The 26,231-nt window shown below is 45.2% G+C and overlaps 1 protein-coding gene across 4 annotated transcripts in view; it reads left to right on the top strand.

The window, feature by feature from the left end:
- The window catches only part of ENAH (ENAH actin regulator), a 668,777-nt gene that overhangs the window by 143,647 nt on the left and 498,899 nt on the right, over positions 1 to 26,231 (top strand). Inside the window, exon 1 of one of the 4 annotated variants that reach the window (XM_085610391.1) lies at positions 680 to 844. The exons of 2 other annotated variants lie outside the window; for them this stretch is intronic. In XM_085610391.1, coding sequence (XP_085466517.1) covers positions 765 to 844 — 80 coding nt within the window. In that variant the 5' untranslated portion in view covers positions 680 to 764. Of the gene's footprint in view, positions 1 to 679; positions 845 to 26,231 lie in introns of those variants that run through there. One more of the 4 variants, XM_085610394.1, reaches the window with a different exon arrangement.

Raw genomic sequence — 26,231 nt, 5'->3', positions numbered from 1 at the left:
TGCATCTTGCAGCAGTGTAAATGTCCAGATAAATTACCATCACGAACTGCAGAAGCAATATAAAATCCGATGTGACGTGCTGTATTTTTCAAAAGGACTACAAAAGGGCGTCACTTTAAGGGGAACACGTTTTTCACTGGGCCATCAAGTGCACATCGAGTTTACGTTACGCACGCCCAACCCACTTACTCGGGGTGCTGAGCTGTGCATAGTTGCTGCTAGGCTTGATGGTCCATGTCTGTAGTTGAATTGTTTTAAGTAATGCAGTGACTGCGGATGTATGTATAGAATACAGTGACCATGTTAGTAGCCATACAGATGTACATTTTTGATGAAATAAAATGACCAAGAAGGCAACGGAGCAATGACTTGCATTAAAAAGTTGATCTCTTCCCAGGAGCGTCACGTGGAGTGCACTAATAACAATGAGCCTACTTTGATCTACGGCTTAGTAAGTACTTTTTCTAGTTTACCAAGTGTGTATGTATTCATACAGAAGCTTGAGTTTTACAAGTACGTAACGTATCCCATGTTGCTTTACAAGGAAGGCTGGGAGGTAGGTGGTGCATGTGGGTACGTTTTCGTCGGCCAGTTTATTTTAGGGCACAGATGCATTCTTCAGAGGCGACTCTTGCATAGCTGAGGATTGTGGCAGTTGCATGGAAGTGCTTAATTCTCTGAGCTGGAGAGGTGAACTGAATGCTGCGAACTAACCGCGATCAGCTCCTCGAGCCGACTGCGGACTTTTTAATTCACTGTGGAACATGTCTCGGAAGGGAAGTCGGATAATGATTCAAATGTTGAATACAGACGCCGAGCTGGCCTCCTGGATGCAAGTCGCCATGTAAGTTGATCTCTGGCTGCTGGTCCCGAAATATATTGCGTGGTGGTCTATTTTATTTTGTGAACCAAATGCCGAACCAATCGTTCAGGGGTGAAACCGCTTGCTCCATTTTGTATTCTTTGTAGTGTCACTAATGTCTTTAGCCATGTTTGAGTGGGGCAGTGGAGAGCGGTGGCTCCTGCCTCCAAGCAGTTCCTACGATTTTAGTTGTTGAATGGAAGCTGGGCTTTAAACGGCGTTTCAAGGCCTTTGCTCTGGCAGTGTTGGGGTTCGCTTTGTGTAGTTGTGTAGATCTGACTTTTTTTTTCTCTTGTGTGACGGCGACCCACGTCGACACTATCAGTGCTTTTTATTTTAGCATGCCCGTGACTTTCATTTTCGGTATACATCGTTAGTTGATGGGCAGTGGTGCTGCTAGGGCCCCTCTAAATCCCCTAATCAAGGCCACTCCTCCATACTGTTACTTGGCTGCCCCAGCCAAGCACCTGACGTCATTTCCCTCGTCTCCCGGCGGGCCGCCGCGTGACGTACTGACGGGTTGACGTTTCCGCGAGGACCCCACCGAGATTGCCCAGGCCCGCTGGATACCTGGCAGTGGCACACCATCAGTTGTTTCACGGTCCCCGGCGAACCATAGCCGGAGGTGCACAAGCAGGTAGCCTAGGGCTTCATTTCCTTTCCATTCTTGAGGACTAATTGCTAGCTTAGTTGTGTGAAATAAAATAACAGCAGGCCCTCCTGAATCAGTTTAAAGTACATGGTGCTGCAATTTCACGAGCATTTGGAAATAAGGGATCAGGCCTGACTTGTTGAAATCGGGGGTGACTGAAATGTTCATATCGCCTCGCCAGGAGCAGACGGCAGCCCTCTCATTGGCAATGTTTACGGTGATCCCTCTCTGGATGATTAAGCAGCTTTATCTGTTAATCCACCTTATGAACTATAAAGCCAGGCGCACAGCAGGCCCTGCAAACGACCAACATGGAAGCAAACTGCGTAGATGAATTGAATTCTATTTTCCGTTGTTGATTTCTATTAGAGGAAATGCTGCTGACATCATAGGTGAACAAGCATTTGCAATGCAATAGGTCTCGCATTTGAGAGAGTTGGAACTATTGGTATTGTAATTGGCAGTGTGTTTTACCTGTTTTTTTAGTGGACTAGATGTATATAGTGAGGAGTGGAATTATGTGGATTGAATTGGAATGGATAGAGTGCTGAGTTGCTCTTTAAGTGGGGCTGCACTGGTAATGGGGATGAGAATGGTGATCCCGAAGATGAATATTGTTCAAGTTTATCCGTGTTTAGGAGCCCGCAATGTTATAGCTTTTAGCCTACAGATTGCAAACGCCATCATCATTCGTGGCTAGGACTCCCACGCCAAGAAGCAAATGTGTTTAAAGAGTGCGCTACACTCTCACTCTATTACTTTTATACGTGCCCTGTTTACCTCGATAGATCAGTGAAACCACTAATGGTTAATAAGGCTGTATAGTGAAATAAACAATGAATATGAAATAAATAGTTTATTATAAAACTTCACTTCAGTGCTTTTTATAGTATAAACGTGGCGAGCGCATAGAGGTGTATGAGGGATGTGTGTACGGTGTGAGCTATGGGAATGGGGTAGTATATTTTTGAATGTCCGGAAATTCCAGAAAAAAACAAGATATTGTGCAGGAGTCCTTGGTTTCCATAGTAACCATTGGCGAGAATCCAGAGATGGAGGTGAAAAAAAAAAGCACTGGCAAAGACAACTTTTTAGCATTTAATGTGCTACAGCATAACTGCTATTGTGCATGTAAAAGTTTAGATGCATTTGTCAATTGAAGCCAGATCTATTGCAGATGCAGTATATGCCCTTGTAGATATGTATGTTTGTGTGTAAACGTGTGTGTGTGTGTGAGATTTCAAACGTGCTGCAGACAAAAATCAAACCAGGAATTCCAACCCTACACTGTGCAGCATGCTACCTATTTAGGCAAGCGCCTCAGCGCCCCGCATTGTGGTAGTAAGCACTATGTAAATGTTGCAATACAATACAGCAGTTTTTTTCTTTTTACATTAAAAACTAGGAAATGGGTTGGAAAGCTGAGAGTGGGTGGTGAGGGAAGGGAAGAAAAGACACGCAGGTCAGAGTCCTGTGAGTGAGAAGGAGCGTATTGGTCTGAGGGTGGGAGAAAGGGGTGCAGGGGAAACTATTGGGATGAACAGTGAAAGTGATACAAATTCAGTGGCACTGTTGTACATTTTTTTGACTAGTTATCCCTGTATTTGGCTTGGAAAAAGATTTGCGGCGTTCCTACTGAAGTGTAAGTGCACATGCTGGCAATAGCGCTAACCCCCCCCCCCCCCCCCTCCCCCTGTGGGCACGTTATTTGGACCTCACGAGTGGGTGCTGAGGATTACCATGTAACATATACTTTCCTGCACTCAATCCTCGGGCTGTGGGTGAACGAGGATCTGCATCTCGGGCCGGTCATGGTAAGCAGGATGTACCGAGGCCTGCTGATTCTCTCTAGGCTGCCGGTGCCTGGTCTCGGTGGCACTGCCAGGCTGTGTGACACTCACACTGCGCCCGGATGGTGGTCTTCACTCAGACAGCTTGTGAACCCACATAGCCTTCATGAGCTGATGGCGCTTCACGTTAGCAGCTTCCTGCATCCCCTTTCTGCCTGTCTTTGTGCTTTAATTGCAGAATGTCAAAGTACGGAACTCGTAAGGCCATTGAGGTTAGGCGAGCAGTATTGCTCACACAGAACCGAAGAAAGCCATGTAAAAGCATCGTATATAACTGTTTTATCCAGTGCTGAAGGCAATAAAACACATGACAGCACCGAGGCGTGTGCTCAGTCGAGGCAAAGTAGGTTCTGTGGACTGTGCCCGTGACACCATAGCATGGCTGGGTGTCAGCTGCCTCTGCAGAGCATTATGACCACACCACGGGCATGATGGTCAGTGTGCCCAGCACGCGCTTCATCCTTGAATCGAGCAGAGGTGCAAGTGGGGGAGGCGGGCACTTGGAAAAGAAAGGAGGTAGGCCACTATGCGCGAAAGTGTGCCACGCTGCCCAACAAGAATGTTTTATAAATCAAAAGGTGCGAGCGGCACACTAAAAACAAAAAAATCGCGTGCTGCAACCATTGCTACTACTGCGCTGGAAAAAATAATACAATGTTGTAAAAATAGTTGTGCGAACCACGCGCAACAAACTAAAGTCGTGCAACTGCCATTGCTAAACTCCAGTGCAAAAAGAACAATTGATGGACTGAATGTTGAACATTGTCCAACATTCACCCCGGGACAGAGATTTGAGCCTAAATCCATTTTTTTTTTTTTTTTGTCGTCCTAAGTGAGAAGAGTGTGCCCAGACGTGGGATCCGTGCTCACTATGTCACTGGATTCAAGCTAGCCTGGCAGATGATGGGTGATGCACTGAAACTGGTCCCAGGTTGCTTGTTTCTGGTGCAGAGAGGACCTGGCTTGGCAGTCCCGGCTGGACAGTTCCCATGAGGAACAAGGTCAAGACTAATTTGTGTATGACTGGGTCCAAACTGGGGTAGCGTGATGAGCAAAAGAACGATGGAATAAGATCTTTGTGACTGGGAGTGGATGTTTGCATTGTGCAGCATTCTCTCCATCAGTTGTTCCTTTTGCTATTGTTAAAGGCCAAGCACAGCATGCTGCGCTGCAAGAGAAAGGGAACAAAAAAAAGTTGTGGGAGAGCCTGTTGTACCTGCAACAGCAGGCAGGAGAAAGCCATGTAGGAAAATAGTACTAGGAGGCTGTACTTCTAAGATCGGGAAAAACACCTGTAACAGGAGGTTGTCCTCATAGGGGGGGTGACCAGAAGAAACGGTACTAAGGAAAGACTACTAAGCCTATTGACCAATGAAAAGCCATTATTTACAAAGGACAGTGACCGGAGCCAATTAAAAAGACTGGCGGAAAGTGGGTGGAGCTTCACACCATAATCTGAATACAGCATGTCTCGAAGAGACAGTGCAAGATCTGCCTAGGCGAGACCTAAATAGGATAGGTTTTTTCGTACAGCTCAGAACTGACAATTGAACATAGAACATGAACATTATCTGATCCTCGGATTAAATGTATTTTTTTTAATGTAAGTTTTCTATAGAATATACCAAAACAGAAGTCATTGGAGTACTCTCTCTGCTAACAGTTTATTAAAAAATAATTTCATGTGAAGTATTACAATAACTGGCCCTGTTAGTTTAAATATGACAGTACAGGTGTGTATCGCAATGTCCTGGAAAACACTAGTGCCACCCAGTATTCCAGACTAGTTACATGACGCCCATAAATAGATGAGAGCAGAACTACGGGCACTTCACACTCCAGCTATAAGGGCGGCAACTGAACAAAGTATACAGGCGAGGGATGAACATTTAGAAGAGTTAGAGGTCAAAGCAGAGATTCGTCACCTTTGAACAGGCTGATGCTTGCCGAGGCTAATCACAAGTTTCTCAAATGTGCCAATAATAAAGATAATTAAGGCTCCCAGTTTTCAGTTATTACTGATTTTTACAGATAAATACAGACCGAAAATGTTTCTTTCCTGTATTTATTTTTTAAAACCGAAAATTGTGCATCTTTTGAGTGACACTCTACATGCTGTTTATTCTTTCCAGACCAATAAATGAGCAGATTAATAGCATGAGGGTGGGAGGGGGATTAAAAAAGGGGTCGAGATTTCCTTTAATGGATATCACGTATATTGTGAAATTCTAAACACTTGATTTTTTTTTTTAAAACCTGTTTTTAATGGCTTTTGTAGTTTACAGAAACATGGTGCATTATGATACATTTGGTTTGCTTGCATTCTTTGCATTTTATAGCATTATACATTGTTTATCATACAATAGATGGACATGTGTCCTGCCATTATTAAGGTCTAGCATTAAATGATTGCTATATAGAACTGGGATGCGAAACGGGGGGGGGGGGGAACGTTCATGGGATTCTGGCAACAGATGTTAAATGGGGTATCAGGGCGATATGTGTTTCGCTAGTTGGTTTGTCTGTGTGTCACTGGGAGTGGGGGGGGGGTGGGGAAATACGGTGGGTCCTGCTCCAATGTCTGGCCTTCGAGTTTTGTGTGATGCATGGTGAGAATAGCAAGCAACGTTGCGTGCGTGCTGCAGGAGGAGATCTAGTGCGCGTGTTTGCGATCTGGGCTTGTGACTGTGGGTCGGTCGGTGTGCGGGTAGCTATCTGGGTCGTCATGAGAAGGTTGGTGTTTGAATTGGTGCAGTAGTAGGGTCCACTCATAGAAATGGGGTGTTTGCGTGTCCCCTTCACCTCTTCCTCTCTCAATGTTTCCTCCTCTGCTGTTGCCCACTTGTGTACCGCTCCCGCCCATGCTGCGATCGGTGGGCCTGTGGGGGATTGCCAGTGCATGGCTAAACTCCTTTTAGCCAACAAAATTGCCAGGGAGACTAATCGGATTTACACTGTGTTGCTTCAGTTTCCGCAAAATACCTAGCACACAGGCTTCCCACGTGTTCAGGTGTGGAAGCCCTTTGAGATCTTCGAGTGATTTGTGAACATCGTGCCAATATGGTTGTAGTGCGGGGCAGCTCCAAAACATGTGATGACAACCTGCCTGTGAGTGGCATCTGGGACAAAGGAACTGGGTGTCGGGGTAAAATCTTTGGAGGCGTGCTGATGAGTATGCCCTGTGTAGGATATAGAATTGTATATTTTTAAAACTGGTGTTTCTAGACACTTTCTTGGGGTATTCAAGGGCCATCTCCCATTCTTTCTCGTGTAGTGGGTGCTCAAATTCTTCCTCCCAGGTGGCTCGTAGGACCACCAGGTTTTTGTTTGTATGTTCCCGAATGGCTTTATAGAGCCATGTGGTCAAGTGTCGCCCCGCTCCCATATGTAAGATTGTGTGGATGACCGGGTGAGTAGCAGACTCTCCCGTCAATAGGTCGTGGTGCAATCGATAGCTTTCGAGGAGTTGGCGGTGAAGTAGGAACTGGCCTGGGGGGAGATCGTAGTCTTCTATAAGCTGTTGGAACGGTTTGAGCTGTCCGTCCTCAAATAGGGACTCAATTTTGGTGAGGCTGCTGGTCGTCCATGTGTGAAGCATGGTAGGAATGCACTCTGCACTCCAAGTCACTTGCTGGTCGCCCGGGGATGAAGTGGGTGAACTGTGGATCTGTCCCAGTTTACTCTTAGCCCGGAGGTTTCTGCAAATTCTGTCAGTGTTGTTTAGATGGTAGTGAGGTCCTCGGTAATGTCTCGAATATATAGGAGATGATCGTCCGCGTACATGGAGACACTGTATGGTATCCGCTATGGGGATGCCCCCGTGTTCTCCCACTCGTTGCAGTCTTATAGCTAGGGGGTTCTACAGTGAGGGCGAAGAGAAGAGGCGAGAGCGGGCAACCCTGCCTCGTGCCTCTCTGTACCGTGAATTCTGGCGATATGTATGGCCCAATGCAAATACGTGAGGTGAGTTTGGTATATAGAAGTTGCGTATACGCTAAGAGGGTGGGACCGAGTCCTGCTCGTCGTAGGACCGATAATAGATATTGCCATTTGAGGGTATCTAAGTCCTTCTCGAGGTCTAGGATAAGACCGGCTGCCCTGGGGAACGTGTCGCCCACTTGATACTGGTAGTGAAATAGTCGGCGTATATTTTGGGACGTGTTTCTGCCCGGAACGAAACCGCGCTTATCTGGATGAACCAGGGGTAGAGGATGTGTGTATCTGTCCGCTAATAGCTTCCCTAGGATCTTTCAGTCAGCGGATAGAAGTGTAATGGGGCGGTAGGAGGCCATTTGTTGCAGGTCACGGTTTGGCTTCAGGAAGGTCACGATAATTGATATCCGGAGGGATCTCGGTGACTCTCCTTTTTCCAACGCGGTCGCAAACATCACCAAGCGGGGAACCAACAGGGGGGAGAAGGCTGTGTAGTATTCTAGGGTGAACTAGTCTAGCCCCAGTGCTTTGTTGCGAGCTAGGGTGTGAATAACGTTGGTAGATTGTATCTCCGTAACTAATGCCGTTCGGTCTGCCTTCGTGATTCTTGGGATCGTTAGTGAGTCTAGAAAATGATCTAGTATGTCCTGCCCGGTCGGCGCTGGACTTTGAGTAGTGTTGATGGAATGCCGCAAGGATCTCGTCCTGGGATCGTACTAGATTGCCGAGGGGGTCAGTTATGGGTTTCACGTTGGTGTCTTGTTTAGCTAACCACGCCAGTAATGTGCCTGTTTTATCCCGCTCCTTGTGCATCCGGGTTGCATACGCCCTGAAATTGTACCGACTGAGGTAGATGAAGGCAGCTAGGTACTCTGTCTTGGCTTTGGCCACTTGTGTCGCCGCTTCTTCAGTGACGTCGTTTTGTTTGGTAGCTGTGGCTAGCTGTGTTTCGGCTTTTGAGTGCCTGTTCTAATGTCCGTTTTACCCCGATTTGCTTGATACATACTCCCCAGGCCACTACCTTGAATGTGTCCCACTCCACTAATGTTGAGGACGCTGTCCCTGTGTTACTAGTGAAGTAGTCTGTATGCTTTGCCCTTGTTCATGTTTGAATACTTAGTCTGTCAGGCAGTCCTGCGGTAGTCGCCAGGTGGGAACCGGAATTCTAAACCCTTGATATAGGCATATTTTATTTAGCTTTTTAATGTGCTTAAAACAGGCATCAAAGTAGGATTACATATTTATTGGTTAAGTAAAAGTGGAAATAAAAAATGTTGTGACTTAATTTACTCATAAGTTTACTCATAAATATGCTAAATAAATATGGATAAATACTGATAAGAGTGCCAAAAAAGAAGTATGGATAACTGCAGACAAACGTAAAAAAAAAAAAAGCCAGAAAATCGGGAGCCCTATCAATAATATATCCTGTAGACCTTACTGGGGAAAAACTTTTGCCGGTCAAAGTAATACCCCTCCCGTAAGGGGCACAAGTCTACTGTACCAAGGTACACTGTGTATAGGTTGATAGCAGTGTAGGTTATTTAGTCATTTGGCGCACAAATCCTACCAAGGGGGATCTATTGGAGCCTTTACAGCTGGTATGTCACAGTACGATCTGAAATTATAAGGTGAATAACCAGGTTTTCAGGAGTTGAAAAAAAAAAAAAAGTGAAGTCGGGGCATGCACAAATGGACCAAGACAGCTGATTCCAGTAATGAGGGGCGAGTTAGGAGAAAGAGCTACTCCCAAACTTGGTTGTTCGAATAAGTTTGGAAAGTAGGAGTAATAAATCACTGGATCTTAAGCTGGTGGACTGGGATGTAAGGCTGAAGTTTGTTTGAGTTAAAGTGGGCCGTTACCTTGGAGAGTCTGACAGACCAGCAAAGAAGTTTAAAGAGGATGCGTTTTTTTTTATCTGAAGCCAATGAAGAAAACTGAGGATGGGCTCCGAAGGAGACCGACTGGGAAGGTTCAAGACCAGTCGTGCAACTGAGTTCTGCACTACCTGGAGCCTAGTTAGCAGATTCACATTAATTCCTACCATTAAGGCATTGCCATAGTCCATACGACTTATCAAGGCTTAAACAAGAGTTTTCCTGGTTTGTAGTGGGGTCCATTGAAAGACTTTCTTAAGCATTCGCATTAAACCAAAGCAGGTTCCGGAGATGGTTTTGACATGCTCACTCATGGCGAGATTATCATCTATGAGAACTCCCAGATACGTAGATTTTTTTTTTTTGGGGGGTGGGGGGGGGGGGGGGGGATAGGTTGTGGGCCCAGCTCCAATTTGCCACCAGTCCCCTGACCAGACTGAGTGAGCTTTTCGTATTAAGCTGCAGAAAGTTATCTGTCATCCACATGGAAATTCTTAGTAAACCGTTCTTAAATTTGACTTTGGTCAGCATTGGATTATGTTCCATAGTGATGACCAATTGTGCGTCATCAGCATAAGAGATGGTTTCAAACCCACATGACCGGATGATTTTTGCCAGGGGTGCCACATAGACATTAAACAAAGTGGAGCTCAAAATTGACCTCTGCGGCACCCCCTTATCCAGGACCATGGATACAGAAGAATAGTCACCCAGCTGAACCAGAAGAGGATATTGAGACAGGACATTTTTCATCCATTACAAAGCTTTACCTGTGACGCCAATCTCCCCAATTCTTTGGACTAAGATTTGATTGGAGATGGTGTCAAAAGCCGCTAACCGATCCAAGAGAACCAGCATAGCTGAAAAACCCTGGTCTAAAGCCAGCTTAATGGCATCCGTAACCTCTACTAAGGTTGATTCAGTGCTGTGGGATGCACGGAATCATGACTGAGAAGCATCCAGCAGTTTGCTTCGAGGTAAGATACCAATTGATTAACTGAAGACTCTAGTATTTTGGAAATGAAAGGAAGTAAGGATATGGGTCTGCAATTTTTCATCCGGAGCTGGTTATTTTATCCCGTTATGTTAGATCACCCATGCGAAAGTGCAGGGGCTAATTCCCTGCAATTACTACATGGGAGCTTGATTACTGGTTTGTGGCCACTGGCCAGTGTCTTGTGTGCAGCTCAAACCTTCTTGTGTTGAAAATCAATAAAAATCAACATTTTTAGGAGGAAATACCACACTACAGGTACAGTTCCAATCTAAGGAACATATAAAGGGTACATTGAGACTATTGGTAATACAAATTGGTGTATGATGAATCATTCAGTAGTCTTAATTATGGTGGCTCCTAAGCCCTTCTCCCTAGTCCTTGCAAGGATTTAGGTAGTTGACTGGCTTTCTGTTTGCAAAATAAACTCAAAGGCAAAGAAGAAATCTCGCAGCAAGTTAAAAAAAAAATATTTATATATTTTCCTCCTTTTACCGGGCTTGTAGATCCTTTAAGATGCAGATTAACCATTTTATGACGAGGCGTTGGGCACTATGCCCCTGCAAGTAACTGCCTTTCTGAATCTGATTATACTGCACACTTTCTCATGTTGGTATTTACTGCGGTGCTACCAGAGGAATGGCCCAAGGGTGCCACACCAAGTTAAAAAAGCAATCACAGTAACCTCGCGTTACTTCAATCCTGACTAAGATGAATGTTTCTGGCCTTCAAAGTGAGCAACCTTTTGCAAACTCCATTCATCTGGGATTAAAAAAAACTTTCTTCTTCCCCCTGAAGATGGTCACAGAATGAGATCCCATGTTTAGATTTTCTCTAATTGGTGTTTCAGTCTCATCGTGCATCTCTTACCATAACTGTTTTATTTTTTTAATTATTTCTGTGAGTAAAAAGTACCAGCGCTTACTATGTAGATTTGTGTTGCATGGTCTGTACTATGTGAAACTACTGACCAACAAAAACAAGCGCTGGAAATGCAATAGGTCTCGCATTAGCTTAATTTAGAGTTATTGGCGTTTGATTGGATATGGTTTTTGTAGAGCGCGATAGTTACCCGCAGGCATCTTAGCCAAGTACAGGTGTGTGGGCAGGTCAATTTTATCTGCTGAAGAGAAAGGTTTTTAGTTTTTTACGGAAGTGCCGAAGGTTGGGTTCTGAACTAATAGAGATTGGGAGGGAGTTCCAGAGCCTTGCCGCGTTTGTTGAGAACATTCTTCCTCCACTCCTTTCTCTTTTGAACCTGGGTCTGATGACTTGAAAGGTATGAGTCGACCTAAGCTGTCTGTTGGGGTGGTAGGGGGTAATCGGGGTATGGTTCAGGATTGCTCCTTTCCTCCAGTAGGCACGGTGGGCAATGCACATGCTTTTAAAATTGATCCCATCTTTTACTGGCAGCCAGTGGAGGGCTTTTAGTTCAGATTTCACTGATTGGCGGCGGGGAATGCGCAGAATCGTGCGGGCAGCGCAGTTTTGAATCACCTGGAGTCTTTTCAAGGTTGATTCAGGGGCGCCTAGATAAAGGGCGTTTCCGAAATCCAGCCGGGAGAGGATTAGGCCCTGGACCATGATCTGCCTGGCCTTGTAGGGGAGAAGCGGTAGGATTTTTCGGATGAGTCTTATAATGCCCATGCAGGTGGCAGATAATTTGGTTGCCTGGTGTCCGAAGGATAATGTGCTGTCAAGCCAAATCCCTAAGTTCTTGATGGTGTTCCTGGCTGGGGGTGCTGGGCCTAGATCTAGTGGCCACAGAGACTCAATGGATTTTTGAGGGGAGTTACCCAGTACCATTAGCTCTGATTTGTCGCCGTTTAGTTTCAGGTAAGACTGACTCATCCAGGTACTTACTGCTTCCATGCAGCCTCTGAGATCATTAGGACATGAAGAAGGATGATTTAGGGTAACCACCAGTTGCGTGTCATCCGCGTAGGACACGACTTGGACGCCGAAAGGGCGAATTATTTCTGCGAGGGGGTGCATGTATATGTTAAACAGTGTGGGGCTCAGGGACGAACCCTGGGGAACCCCACAACTGAGTGGTTTACTGGGCGAGGTGGTATCGCCTTCGCAGACTCGGAAGGAGCGTTCTGACGGAAATGATCGTAGCCAGGCCGCCGCTGTAGATGTTATCCCTAGTTCTGAGATTCTGTGAAGCAGGATGTCGTGATTCAGTGTCGAAGGCGGCACTGAGGTCCAATAAGATAATGGCCGCAGTGCTGCCCTGATCCACGATCATTCTTGCTCCTTCTGTTACAGCTAGTAAAGCGGTTTCTGTTCCGTGCATGGGGCGGATCCCAGTTTGAGAGGAGTCCAGTAGTTTATTTGTTTCCAGGAATTCTGTGAGGAATTGGTTGACGTGCTTTTCCGCGATTTTGGATATCCAAGGTAGCAGGGAGATTGGGCGGTAATTTCCCGGGTTCATCTGATCTAGATTGGGTTTTTTCAGAAGGGCTTTGACTGTTGCCTGCTTCCATTTTGGGGGAACGAGTCCTGAGGAAAGTGAATTGTTTAAGTTCAGAATGGTGGGCAGGAGGGTAGGGGTGATTGTTCTGAGAAACTGAGCTGGGGCTGCGTCGCTGGGAGATCCGGACTTTACCTGGAGTAATATGGTTTCCAGGCTGGTGGACTCCAGTGGTGGAAAGTTTTCTAGGGTGGTAAGTGGAGGTGGACTGATATCCTTCTGTTCTATTTTGGGATGAGGGGGTGGGGGGAAAGATGAGTAGATTGTGGCTATTTTATTGAAGAAGTAGTCTGCCTGTTCATTGCAGCGAGTTTGAGTAGTGAGTGGATCTGGTAGTTTATCGGGAAGTTTGGGCAGGCTCTTCGCGATTTGATATATTTCCTTGGGTTTGGATGCTGCTTCGTTAATTTTGTTTTCGTAGAAGGTAGCTTGAGCTTTTTTTTATGACATTTTTATAGATTTTTATGGCGGCCCGATTTTTGGTCTCGGTTTGGATTTGATATCCTTAACTGGGATAGTAAGATCTAAGGAGGTGGTGATCCAGTTGTTGAAGTTGTCATTATTAATAATCGGATCGGGGTTGTTAACTGGGACAGAGGCTTCCAGAATGGTTGTCCACAGGTTGGTGTTAAGTTGGGACAATTTGCGGTCCCTGCAAGAGGCGTTGGAAGGTTTAGGACGTGGTCCGGACGGCGCCCAGATAAATGGGATCAGAAAATGGTCCGTCCATGGGAGGGGAATGGATGGACTAACTGTGAGATGGGTACAGTTAGTAAAGATGGGGTCCAGGAGGTGACCTTTATCTTGGGTGGGTTGCAGCACTCGCTGGCAGAGTTCTAGTGCCTCCAGATTGTTGCCTAGTTCGGCGGCAGCCGAATCTAGGGGGTCATCTAGGTGCACATTCAGGTCGCCTAATAAGGTGTAGTTGGGCGAGGAGCAGACACAATTGGCTACCTCCGGTGCGAGTTGGTTTAGAAAGGCGTTGTAAATGATGATGCATTTTCCCCCTGCTGACCCCCGCCAAGCTCATCAGCATCTGCCCGTCATAAAAGGAATATCTAAATCTAGGATTGCGCGTAACGTTTGCTTTCATGCGAAATACATTATTAGCATTTGTTTTAAACAATTATGCCTGTGACCGTTTTACAAAGCTATTTTGGTTATTACCCTTACTGCTGATTAAGTTTGTAAAATTAGTGACAATCGAACATGTGAGTTTATGTAATTTTGCACACCCATCCACATACCCCTACCAAATTCCAGAATTTGGTACGAAGACGCTGCTGTTAGCTTGCACACCACACAACTATGGGGCAGGGCTCTGAAGGTGGGGCAGGTGAAGGAAGTATTTACAAGATAAATACAGTTAACTCCATTTCGGAACATTGCTAACGCTGAGAAGCTTTCCTGCCACCCTTCTCTCACCTTAGAGACCCTGTTAGGCTCCTGCTCAGAATGTGAGGCAAGCGGGTATTCAAGGTAATGTGGCGCTTTAGCCTGTGTACGTTTTTAGTTTATCTTCTCTGTTGTGGTAATAATTAATTAGACTCGGCTTACCCCTTAACATTCAAAGAAATTCAGACTAGATACAACCAAGACCCCTTTGAGTTCTGTCATTTAAAAAAAAATAAAAGCAGCACTGACGAAAGCTAAACTTTTCCCCTCACCACCCTCCCTGCCACAATACATAGCGAGAATAAACAAATCAGCACATCAAGTCTCTCGAATCTACAAATGAATCCCCCCACAACACTTCACCATCAACAAGAAGATTGTATCCTTCTGGGAGTCACACTTCTCTTCCCCGCTGTCTGAGGCCGATTGGTTCAAAACTTGGAACTCTGTCTCGAGGAATAAAATCTCACCAGCGCTTTCCCAGACTAAATTCTGGCTTCTAAATAAGGCCTACTGGACACCGGCCCGCCTACATACACACAATCTGTGAAAATCCTACATGTTGGAACTGTAATGAAGTAGGAGACCTAGACCATCTATGACTATTTTGCTAATGTGTGATACCCTTTTGGGACAGTATTTTTGACTTCGTCTCCAATCTCTTTTCATGCTCCCTCAAAAGAGAACTTTCCACGCCGACATTTTGGTTCCTCAGAGTAGAAGCCCTAACTGACAACGATAGGGCGCTTCTAGACCTACTCCTGACAGCAGCAATTAAGGTCATCCTAAATAATTGGAAAGACACACGGAAAGCATCTTTCAAGTGCTGGCTGAACTGGGTCTCCAAGTTAAGGGGTGCTGAAAATCTGGCCCTGCAAAATTCTCCATGGAAATCCCCACTCAGACACATGTGGGACAGCCTAGATCAATATTTCACATCTCACAAACCGCCATAATCTGGGAGTCACGAAGGTCCAGCCAAAGGACCATTTAATTGCCCTCGCACTAGCTCTCAGTACCTTAAAAGTACATCCTGTATATGCATACCTTAACCTATGAGGTATCTATAGTTAGCGATATTTCGTTTGCTTTCTAGTTTTTCTATTTTCCTATTTCTTTAGGTTTCTAGTATTCTTTTTTTACATCCCTTTGAATTTTGTTTATGTATATCGTATTCTATTATCGCGGGTCGGAGGTTATATGAGGTGACAGCTACAGCCTTTTGTTTCTCAGCTTGTTGCTGATTGTTTATCTTGCTCGTTTTTCTTACATTGCCATGGTGTCACCTTCATTCCAATACTTATTGTATTATGCCATCTCTCATTGCATACATTTGTTTTTTCATATGTGCTATATTTGTTCAGATCTGTTCAAAAGCAACCAATAAACTATTGAAATCGAGAATAAAATGACATTTATCGCACAGCTGGGGAGTTTTGTTTACACCAAAAAGGGGAGTGGACCACTTGTCCTGTGTAGCCAGGGTCTTATCACTGTTATTTCCTTCGTAAAAGAACCCTCATAACTATACACAGGTACTGGAGGCGGCATGAACTGGGTCACCGCTTAAGTGTAAAAGTGCAGCATCATCATAGGGTCTTTTTCTAATGTACGCTGCCCTCCCACCCGGAGGAAGACCTTCTGGTTCAACAGTAGTGTCCAGACATGAAAAACAAAAAATGTGAGAGGGTTCGTATTTAGTGAGTTAAAATCTCTTGGTCATTGTTTCCATAGTGACTTTATTCTTGAAAGCTTGATCAGAGAGTTAAAAGAAAGAAGTGCGGGGTGAGACGGAGTTACTGGTCTGCCGTACTTTTCATGATATAGGGGTCAACATGTTTCAGCCTTCTGCAAGGGTCTAAAGGCTTTCATCAGGACCGTTATTTGTAGGAAGGTGCTCTGTCGCTCCTAAAGTGAGAACTTGTCACTTGTTCTGAGTAGAGGGGTCAGATCAATAGTATCTGTACCTCAGACAGGGTTAATAATATTCTTACGTGGATGCCCGGAGGCAGGCCGAGAATTCATTGCGATTCTCGCACGTTCGGTGTCTGCATCTGCCTCTTCTCGCGGTACACCCAACCAGGTTGGGTGTACCGCGGTTGTGATGCCCGGAGGCAGGCCGAGAATTCATTGCGATTCTCGCACGTTCGGTGTCTGCATCTGCCTCTTCTCGCGGTACACCCAACCAGGTTGATGCAGACACCGAACGTGCGAGAATCGCAATGAATTCTCGGCCTGCCTCCGGGCATCCACGTAAGAATATTATTAACCCTGTCTGAGGTACAGATACTATTGATCTGACCCCTCTACTCAGAACAAGTGACAAGTTTTCTCACTTTAGGAGCGACAGAGCGCCTTCCTACAAATAACGGTCCTGATGAAAGCCTTTAGACCCTTGCAGAAGGCTGAAACATGTTGACCCCTATATCATGAAAAGTACGGCAGACCAGTAACTCCGTCTCACCCCGCACTTCTTTCTTTTAACTCTCTGATCAAGCTTTCAAGAATAAAGTCACTATGGAAACAATGACCAAGAGATTTTAACTCACTAAATACGAACCCTCTCACATTTTTTGTTTTTCATGTCTGGACACTACTGTTGAACCAGAAGGTCTTCCTCCGGGTGGAGGGCAGCGTACATTCGAAAAAGACCCTATGATGATGCTGCACTTTTACACTTAAGCAGTAACCCAGTTCATGCCGCCTCCAGTACCTGTGTATAGTTATGAGGGTTCTTTTACGAAGGAAATAACAGTGATAAGACCCTGGCTACACAGGACAAGTGGTCCACTCCCCTTTTTGATTTTTTGCATTAAACTTAGGAAGCCGAATGGACCACAGCTTCTTTTTCCCTCCCCTTTGATAACTTGAGTTTTGTTTACAGCCTTTGATTTGCACAACACCCAGCATTTCAAATCGCCCCCAAACTAATGCTCGTTCTTTGCACATCCGACCAATGACGGCCTCAGCACTCACAGCAGACAAATCACCCCCACTAGTCCTTTGCCTGGACCGGACACCATGAACTACCATCACAAGGTCTAGTTCAGACACACTGGAGAACCGGAACAGCGTTTGAGAGAACTGAGAGCACCACAAGGGCACACTGTTGGCAGACCGGTGCGTAAACACTGAAAACACAAGCGGGGACAGGAAGACATTAACAGGGCAAGACAGCAGCCATTCACAGCATGCCTGCAAGATACCCTAAGATAACAAAAAAATCACAGAAGCCTACTTCCTCCTTTGTGAGAGAATAACATAATCAAGCTGACACGCTTTTGCAGGCACGCTTCAGTTGTAGACACATTTTCTTAGTCTCATCTTGAACCAGCATACATCCATTAGTATTGGTGACACAATTAATGCTTTCACCTTGTTTGTATAAACTGGATTCCCCAGCTCTGGTGTCTGAGATGGGCAAAGTGGAAGAAAAAACAAGCCGCAGTGGACACTATTTTTGCCGCTTCTGCACTCAAGGGGACTCAACCCTGTGCCATTGAGACTAACTCTCTTTGATGCACCCAAGTGACGCACCGGAGGTCTGCATTTTACGTCCCGTTTGCTGCCTGTTGTTGCCACCACCACCTCTTCTGGCTGTGTTTGTTCACACTCACACTGTTGAGTCCGCCTTGATGATCCTACTGGTCCTGCTGCTTGACTGCTGGAGCTGCAGGAATGCCAGTTTGCAGGCAAGTATAAAGCAAGTAGCAGGTCTGGCGAGTGGATTGCGTCCAGACCAGCCAAGCAAGCAAAGTGTATTAGATTGTGACATGAAAGTGTGAAGAATGTGTCAGGAGGGCAGTGTTCTGTATAGTGCAATATGTTGTGTTAGCTGAGCTCCACAAATTGAGCGTCTTTTACCCAGAGGGCCGTCTAGATCTGAGGCATCGGCGGAATCAAACCAGCAAGCTCTTAACATTTTCTTGCTCCTCGTGCTTGGTGCGAAGCATGGTATTAAAGTCAGAGCGCAGTGCATAGGGTGTGAGTGGGTGCAGGAGCAGCGGAAATCCTCCGTATGGTATGATAAGGCTCCCCTGACCCCCTTATGTCTGATGACCCTGCCCCTGCAGTCCTAGTTTCTGAGCAAATAAATGTGTCCTTGTGTAAATTAATTTTAAAAAAATACAGCGCAGTGTCCCTGAAGCGGGCACCGCGCTTTAAATTAAAGTAAATAACACCCAACCAGTCACAGCTGCCAGGCTGGGGCCTAGCGACTGCTGACACTCGAAGATTGACTGGGCCCTTGCTCCTGAAACGCAACCGAGAGGCTAGAAAGCAAACACCCTGCACCCAACCCTCCCGTCCCCGTGAGTGTGCGTGATGCATTGTTGGCCTAGTAAAAATACGCCACGTTTGCTCTATTTGTTTCCTGAGGTGCGGAATTTCTCGCTCATTATTTCTTTCTAATTTAAAAGGCTAATGGAAATGTATATTCTGGGATTTTAAATGTGAAGTTGATTTAATATGCACTTTGATTGTACATATTGCTGCTGCTTGCCTCCTTATTAGATTTTGCCTCTCACATATAAAAATGCACATTGTTTGGACGTTGCTTGGGTTGATGCGAATAAAACACTCGATGGAAATTTACAATGCGCTATATACACGTAGCCACAATATAGCGCGGCATAACAAATTCCAAGTCACCAAATTGTTAGCGGATGGCTTCCTCGATTGAACAGATATTTCATGTCTGAAGCAACCAGAGCAGCGTACAGCGCACACAAGTAAACGTTAAGCGCCTCTGTATCTAAACAACTATTACCCACAGAAGGGAAGCGGAGCTCTTGTTTGGCTCAGCAAACAGTTTCTATTCCTGTAAAGTCTGCCACTCCATGCTATCCCGTCCAGTTACTGTGCTGGCGCAAAGGCAGCTGCTTGTTTATATTTGCATCGTGCTTTCACTTTAAGTGAAAGCGCGGTGCAAAAATTAACACGCCGGACGCCCTTGTCAAAGGCGAATGAAACTAATGGTGCGTGCAGCCCAACAAACATGGCGCGCATGGCGTGCTGGGGATAAAAAAACAAGCTTCGATCCCTTGTCCTTATGGCGCCATGTGTTTCCAATTAGAAACACATGGCTCCATAAAGATAAGAAAGTGCTTTGTGACAGACTCAAAGCAGGCGAGCCAGTCCGGGTATGCTGGCACCAAAAGCGAAAGGGAGGCAACCCAAACACCTAATTTCCAATGGCAGGCCACCGTTTACCATAAACGGTGACGCCAGCCAATGGAAATAAGGGGTGGGGCTTAAAGCCCTTTTCTCACACTCCTCATTAACAATAAATCTCGCCAAGCGAGCAGCGCATGCTCTGTAACGCTAGGCGAGACCTAAAGATATACCAACATGTAGCTCGGTGCCGACACCCTGGACATGCATCACTCCTCACAGTTTCATTGTAAACAAATGCATAGTAACTGAAAATACATATCTAACATGAACTAAGGCAACCACTATCTCTGTGTAGCTCATCATCCAGCACACAGAACTAGTGTTTCTGCCTGACTCCAGATCCTAGGGGAAGAAGCCAGAATGTTGTGAAGCCTGGGCAGTCAGGCTGACCAAACCATACTAATCCCTAAAGTATGCATTGTTTACTTTTAACTTCAGTTTTCACAAGCAAAGTTGGTGCAAAGCTCTTAAATGCTGAGGATGTTAAGACCAGAAACGTGCAAAGGCTGACTTGACTCAACAGAACTATTATTACTTGTGCCAGTGTTGCTGTTTACACCCTCCTTGGTTCTGTTAGGTTCTATATCACGGAGCTAGTACCTGCTGCCCCCGAGGAGTCTCTACGGAGTCCCCATCACATGAAAAAGGCAAGGGATTGTAAACCCAGGCTGAGCTGCAAACTGCATAGCACGGTGCCCTGTCGGAATCCTTGTTGCTGTAATGGTGCTGCATAGTTTTGTCATGCTACAGTTGTTGATTGAATCCACTGACGTGTGATCCAGTGATCAGTAAAGAGTGAGGGCAAGGATGCAGTACAAAATAGAACTCCAATAACACTTGTTTAATCTATAGTGGAGAGTGCTATATACAAATTTCAATATAAGAAGTGTGGGCTAGTATGCTTCCTAGAGCTTTTCGATTTGAAAGACTAGGGAATTGTGGCACAGTAGATGCTTTTTCTCAGTTTTAGTTAAACAGGGAATCCAGCATGAGAACTCTGATTTTGTGATAGATAAATGCTCTAGTGCTTACTTGCCATGCAAAAAGATCAAAGTGAACCTACTAAGTCAGTGATGACCTGCCTGTTATGAGCAAAAGTGCAATCTGAAGCTAGCTATTAGTGACAGCATGTGTTGGAACATGACCATGCAGAGCTCAGTTTGTCAGAATGCTTTCTGTACAACCGCTGCTACTTGGCTTTTTTGTGTGAAGTATAAAATATTGAAATTGAGTTGGAAAAAAAGTCATTTGTGTCTACATTTTCACCTGTAACTTATTATAACTATGGCAGATTTTTTAAATTTACAGTTAGATCAGCTGGACTCTTCTGGTTGTGAGGATTTAAAAGGCTACTAGGTTCACCAAGAACCTGAGGTACCTAGAGCCGCACCACTGAGCTGCACCCTGCCATGGTTTTTTCATTGTGTACCAGGTATTTGGTAAAATATAAAGAGTGAAAAATAGGTATCAAGGAAACCTATGTATTTCCGAAATGGGAACAAGCTATAAAGCTTAGAAGCAGTGATTATTTGCACATCTCTGAATTTGTGGGTACCCATGCTAGCAAGTGAATCAGAGGCCATTTTTCAAAATGTCCTTTTTTAATTTTTTATTCTTAATTTTTGATACACCGTCCTACATTTTGAAAGGCAGAAATGCATAGGAAGGCAGCTGGTAATTACAATTGTTCCCCTATTCTGTGTATCCCCAAGTCTCCCGATACTAATGATCCTCACTTGTGTGGGTGGGCCTAATGCCTGCAACAGGAAACAGCCCAAACCGCAACATGTACACAACATTTTGCACAGAAAACTGACCTTTTTTCGCAATGTTGCTAGTTTTGGATTTTGAGCCCTAGTTCAGCTGGCACCTAGGGAAATCTAGCAAACCCCTACATTTGTGAAAACTAGACACAAGGGAATCCAGGATAGGGTGACTTGTGTGGCTCTCACCAGGTCCTGTTACCCAGAATCCCTTGCAAACCTCAAACTTAGTAAAAACAAAACACATTTTCCTCACATTTCTGTGATGGAAAGGTCTGGAATCTGCGGGAAGCCACAAATTTCCTCCCACCCTACATTCCCCTAAGTCTCCCGATAAAAATGGCCCCTCACTTGTGTGGATGGGCCAAGTACCCGTGATGGGGAAGAGCTGAAAATGCCAAAGCCCAGACATTTCTGAAAACTAGACTCCCAGGGGTGTCCAGGGAGGTATGGCTTGCGTGGATCCACCAAAGTTGTCTTACCTAGAACCCCCTGCAAACCTCAAATTTAGCACAAAAAGAAAATACTTTTCCTTACATATCTGTGGGAAAGATTTAAGATCACCGGGACGACACAAATTTCCCACCTCCAACCGTCCCTCGCTGCACTTGACATTGGTGCACCTTCCCTCTTACCTTGCCTTTAAGCTGACTGATACAGGAGTTTAGTCTTCAAGGGTGGGGTCCTTCTTGAACTTCCATTGCTTTTAAAGTCTCCGATTATGAAGCCTTCTTGATGTTTTTGTTCTATCTTTAATTCTATTTTACGTCTACTTTCTTAGTATGAATGTGGTATTACTATTGTGTGAACTTAGCCAAAAGGCAGTGTAGTGCTGTACAGGGTTATAGACCAGCATAAAGCCAACAGGTGATAGAAGTAGCTGATTTATGGATTTAATGCAGTGCGCTGTAATCTTCTGTAAAGGTGTCTTCAGCTTTTCCTAAAATTGGAGTATCGTTTGATGGTCCTATCAGATAGAGGAATGTTGCAGATCCCAGGAGCATAGATTGAAAAGGTCTGCTTTCTTGTTTTGTGTTTTTTTTCTCTTTTATACAACTTTTAGTCTGCAGTCTGTTGGTGTCCTGGGTCTGCAAGATAAGCGGGGGTTCTGGTTGTGATGGCTTTTTAGGTCTCTCCTGCGCATGCGCTCCATAGGCGGATACCTTTTGGAATTGATTCGCTTTTTCGCCCAAAAACGTGCACGCTTTGCATTGCTTTCAATGGCAACATGTGTACGTTTGGCGATTCCCTTATGGGAGCGAGCTTTGGCGACATCTGTTTGTAATTAACTTTCAAAAAGATGGTGCCCCCCTTTGCTCCCGCAAGGGAAATGCTTTGTTTTTTTTTTTTTTTTTTTTTTTAAACCCAGCAAAGATCTCCCAGAGACTTCTTCCAGCAAACATAATGCAGGCATACAGGCTGCTTTGAGCAGAGGAGAAATCCCCACGGCAGTCACTGCAAAGCAGGGTATGTTTAGAGGTATTAAACGAGAAGTCATATGGAACGTGTAATTAAGACTTGTGTTTTTAATGTAGTCTATTCCCTTAATTCTTTTAGTCGACACTATGCTAATAAAGGCATTTCTAAACAGCAGACACTACTGAGATACCGTTAAGGGGAAGTACATTTTAATGCCGCCGCGCTCGGTAGGGCTGATATGGAAATTGTTGCATTCACATCTGTGTCACCGGAGCAGCCATTCATCCTCCTGGCTAAAAATTCACGGTCTAATCGTAGAGCAAACTTCAGCATCCGCGGCACACAGTAGCCAAGCTGTAGGCAACATGTCACTTCACTGCTCCGTGCAACAAACACACGCAGCCCGAGTGAGATGAGCGCAAATCACCACGTGACGCTGCAACTGTCTGCTACTTTCAAACTTAGGGGAACCGCACTTTGAGCGCTGGCAACACTCCTCCGAAAAGAGACGTGTTTTTTTTCAGAAGAGGAATGTGCGACGTTTCTGGTTATGTCCTCCCCCCCCCCCCCCCCCTTTTGACGAAACAGCTGAGTACATTGTGAATATCCAACGCTTGGTTGACTAATTTCTCTGTGGTCCCAGGACTAGGGCAGTCCAGTTGACCGACATGGCACGTTAAGCTAACAAACAGTTTGATGGGGACGTTTGCTTAAACTAACACTGACTCCATGACACCAGCCCGCAAGGTGCTTCCGAGAACAGTCATCTGGCATTTGGTCTCAAGCCACGGGGGGTCCCCAGTCATTTTCATTCTGATTTGAACTTCTTACTCAGAGTCCGCGTGAAACGTACATCACAGTCCATAGCAATAGTCAACCCCCAAATAACCCCCCCCAATAAAAAACCCCGAAAGTAGCCCGTCAGACTTGAGGGTACTACTTAAGGATAGGAGTTATTAGCATAGCCCTGCGCCCTGGCTACGTCGATGCTCTGTCTACTGTGTTGTGACTGGATCCTGAGAATATAAGGAAAAAACATTTTTTTTTAAATCTGAGGGAGGTGAGTGTATTGGAGTGCATAGAACATGCTGGTGCTGTGGCAGGTCAGTGCACAAACCTGGTCTGAAATGAGATGCAAAGGTGAGAACATTTAATTAAGTCAATATGAAACCCAAACTCAATAAAAAAAAAAAACACGACATACTACAAACATTGGCTACTAAAAGGACATAGACATGCGTATATACGTTTATTACATTTTGTGCTTTCCTTATATTTAGTTTTTTAGTCACAGGTCGAACCTTCAGTGAACAATGATTTGAGCGCGTTAACTGAGGATATTTAAACGGGGAGAAGAGTAATCATTACAGAAGGTGCCATCTCCTGGGAGATAAGTGTTGGCAAGTGAGGATGTGCCCAGCCAGTTAGTGAAGGTTTCTACCTCCAAGGAGGAACCAGTTTCCAATGTTACTGTCAATTTTTCATCTGTATAGACGGAGCATACAACATTTGATCAGACGCATCACTTCTGTCAGCTCATCAAGAATGTCAGTCCAATCCGTTATGGCGGGCCAATGCTACAGCATATGTTTTAATCCCACTTAAGGTGAAGAACAGCCAGTGTATGAATAAGGGAATATTTTGTTAATTTTACCAGGTGTGAGGTAGGTTCTATGCGATATGTTAAACTGAATATATTTAAGTTTTGCATTACGCGATGCTTTTTGATGATATGCTATGACCTTAATCATTGTCGTTTAATACTCGGTGGCGGCTACAGCAAATAAACAAGCATTGGCATAGCCAATAGGTCTCGCCTTTGGGACCTTATAAGTGTATAGCCATGCAACAGTTGATGTTGTTGCACCAAGGATATTGCGCTGCATAACTAAATACTTATAAGGTCCCAAAAGCAAGAATCATTGGCTATGTCAATGCTTGTTAAAAGATGACATTGGTGTGGGACAGCAAGGGGAGCCAATGGAGTTCATCCGTATTTGGGTGAATCCACAAATGATCTGTACAAAGGTTTTTTTCTTACGACCATGCTCTTGCACCTCTTTCAAATCTTATTTTTACTTATAACCATTCCCACTCCAGGTTTTCTGGCTCTCCAGTAAATCTTCACCTACGGGAGGGAAGAAGTAAAGCTTTATAAATCTCCCTAAAAGGATAATGCCTCACCTGCTCCCAAAATAGCTGCCTCATAACTGTCGTAGGATGGTTTACATTAACCAAGAGGCTGTCGTTGCTACTTAGTGATCGTATTTCTTTAATAAGCTTCCCTTTGCGCTATCGTAAAATTTCATTTTCCAGCCTATCAAAAGGCTACCTTCTTCACATGGAACTTAGAGTGCCTTTCAGTAACACTCTTAAATTCTTAAGTGCTGCAGCTTCACTTCGGTTAAAGTCATCCTATTCTGAGTATTTAGTAGAGCATGGGGCTGCCACCAGCGTATTTCTTTTTTTTTTTCTCAGTATCAGTCTACAGTCCATCTACAAAACGGTATAAGCTAAATAAGACTTCAATGAAAGATATTAGTAGAACCTACATAAGTTGAATAGACGAGACCTACGGGCTTTGCCATGTTTGTCTAAAATGAAATGTGAGCACCACAAAGAAGACTTATGGCAACGTGTTCATTTTTGCATGTTATAGTTAATTACAGTAAAGATTGAATCTCTTAATATTATTCATCCTCTGCTATAGCCTCTTCTGCTTTAAAAAAATCGGAGTTATATTGAAATGGCTTCTCAACCAGAACGCATTCTCCACTTTTATGAGTATAGACTCCATCCAATAAGAATTCCCTCTACACCATCTTCAGGTATTCTGTTAGGTCTCGCCTGAGCCAGCACATGCGTTGCTCTGGCGAGACTTTTAGTAAGTGGGCTTCAAAAAGCTCACCACATGCTTTTTGTGTGGCCTAGAGTGTGTGGTTACACGCACAGGCGCCATCTGGCTTTCCTGTCTCGGCATGGCTCATTAAGCGCATCGCTCGTGGATACCCTTGCAGATCTCGATCACTTTCACGGCCGCGTCACTTTAACGGCCGCGTGGCCAATGCTGGCCCACTGAGGCTGCAGGCATTTCTCCAGCTAATTAACAAGGTTTGAGCTAGAAAATATGCATTCTCCAAAGTTTCCAGATTCCCTGACTAGCCTCTGCATTGTTAACCTTTTCTCTCCTGGGCAGGCAGCCATGCTTCCATTCTACGGCCCTCCAAACTCAGGAAAACCACACTTTCTCTGACAGTTCGACCAGTCTGCGCATGTTCCAACGTGCTCCGTTGCTAACCTAATCAGTTCGGCTCGAATGGTTGCTAGAGTGGAACGTCAGTCCAATTTCAACTGCCAAGTGTGCCTGAAAGCATATTGAGGCAGTCCTATCAGCGCAGTGCCCACTCCGGCAGCGCAGTGCCCACTCCGGCAGCGCAGTGCCCACTCCGGCAGCGTAGTGCCCACTCCGGCAGCGCAGTGCCCACTCCGGCGTCGCCACCATAGGCGTGGGAGCCAGCAGCTGCGCCAGGGTCGTGAAGCTGAACCTGGACTTCCAGCCCCGCGGGGTGTCAGCGGGAGGCAGGGTGGTGAGAGCGTCCAGGTCAGTGACACCCCGCGCGCTCTGCTGCGAAGCATTCTGAGCGGTTCAGATTTGTATGCCAACTGACATTCGTCCCGTACCCAACATAGGCTACCGTGACTTTGAAAATCTCAGTACATAGCGATATTTGAGCATTTTTCTGGGGAAGATAACTTAAGTGATAAGGAGTCATTGACTGCACTGGAAGAAAAGAAGGAATTATCCTAATATGTTGAATAGTGAATATGCAAATA

This window comes from Triturus cristatus, chromosome 6 (assembly GCF_964204655.1).
Source record: "Triturus cristatus chromosome 6, aTriCri1.1, whole genome shotgun sequence".
Lineage (NCBI taxonomy): Eukaryota > Metazoa > Chordata > Amphibia > Caudata > Salamandridae > Triturus > Triturus cristatus.
Note: the sequence above shows the minus strand (reverse complement) of the source record. Positions and strands in the feature narration are given on the sequence as shown.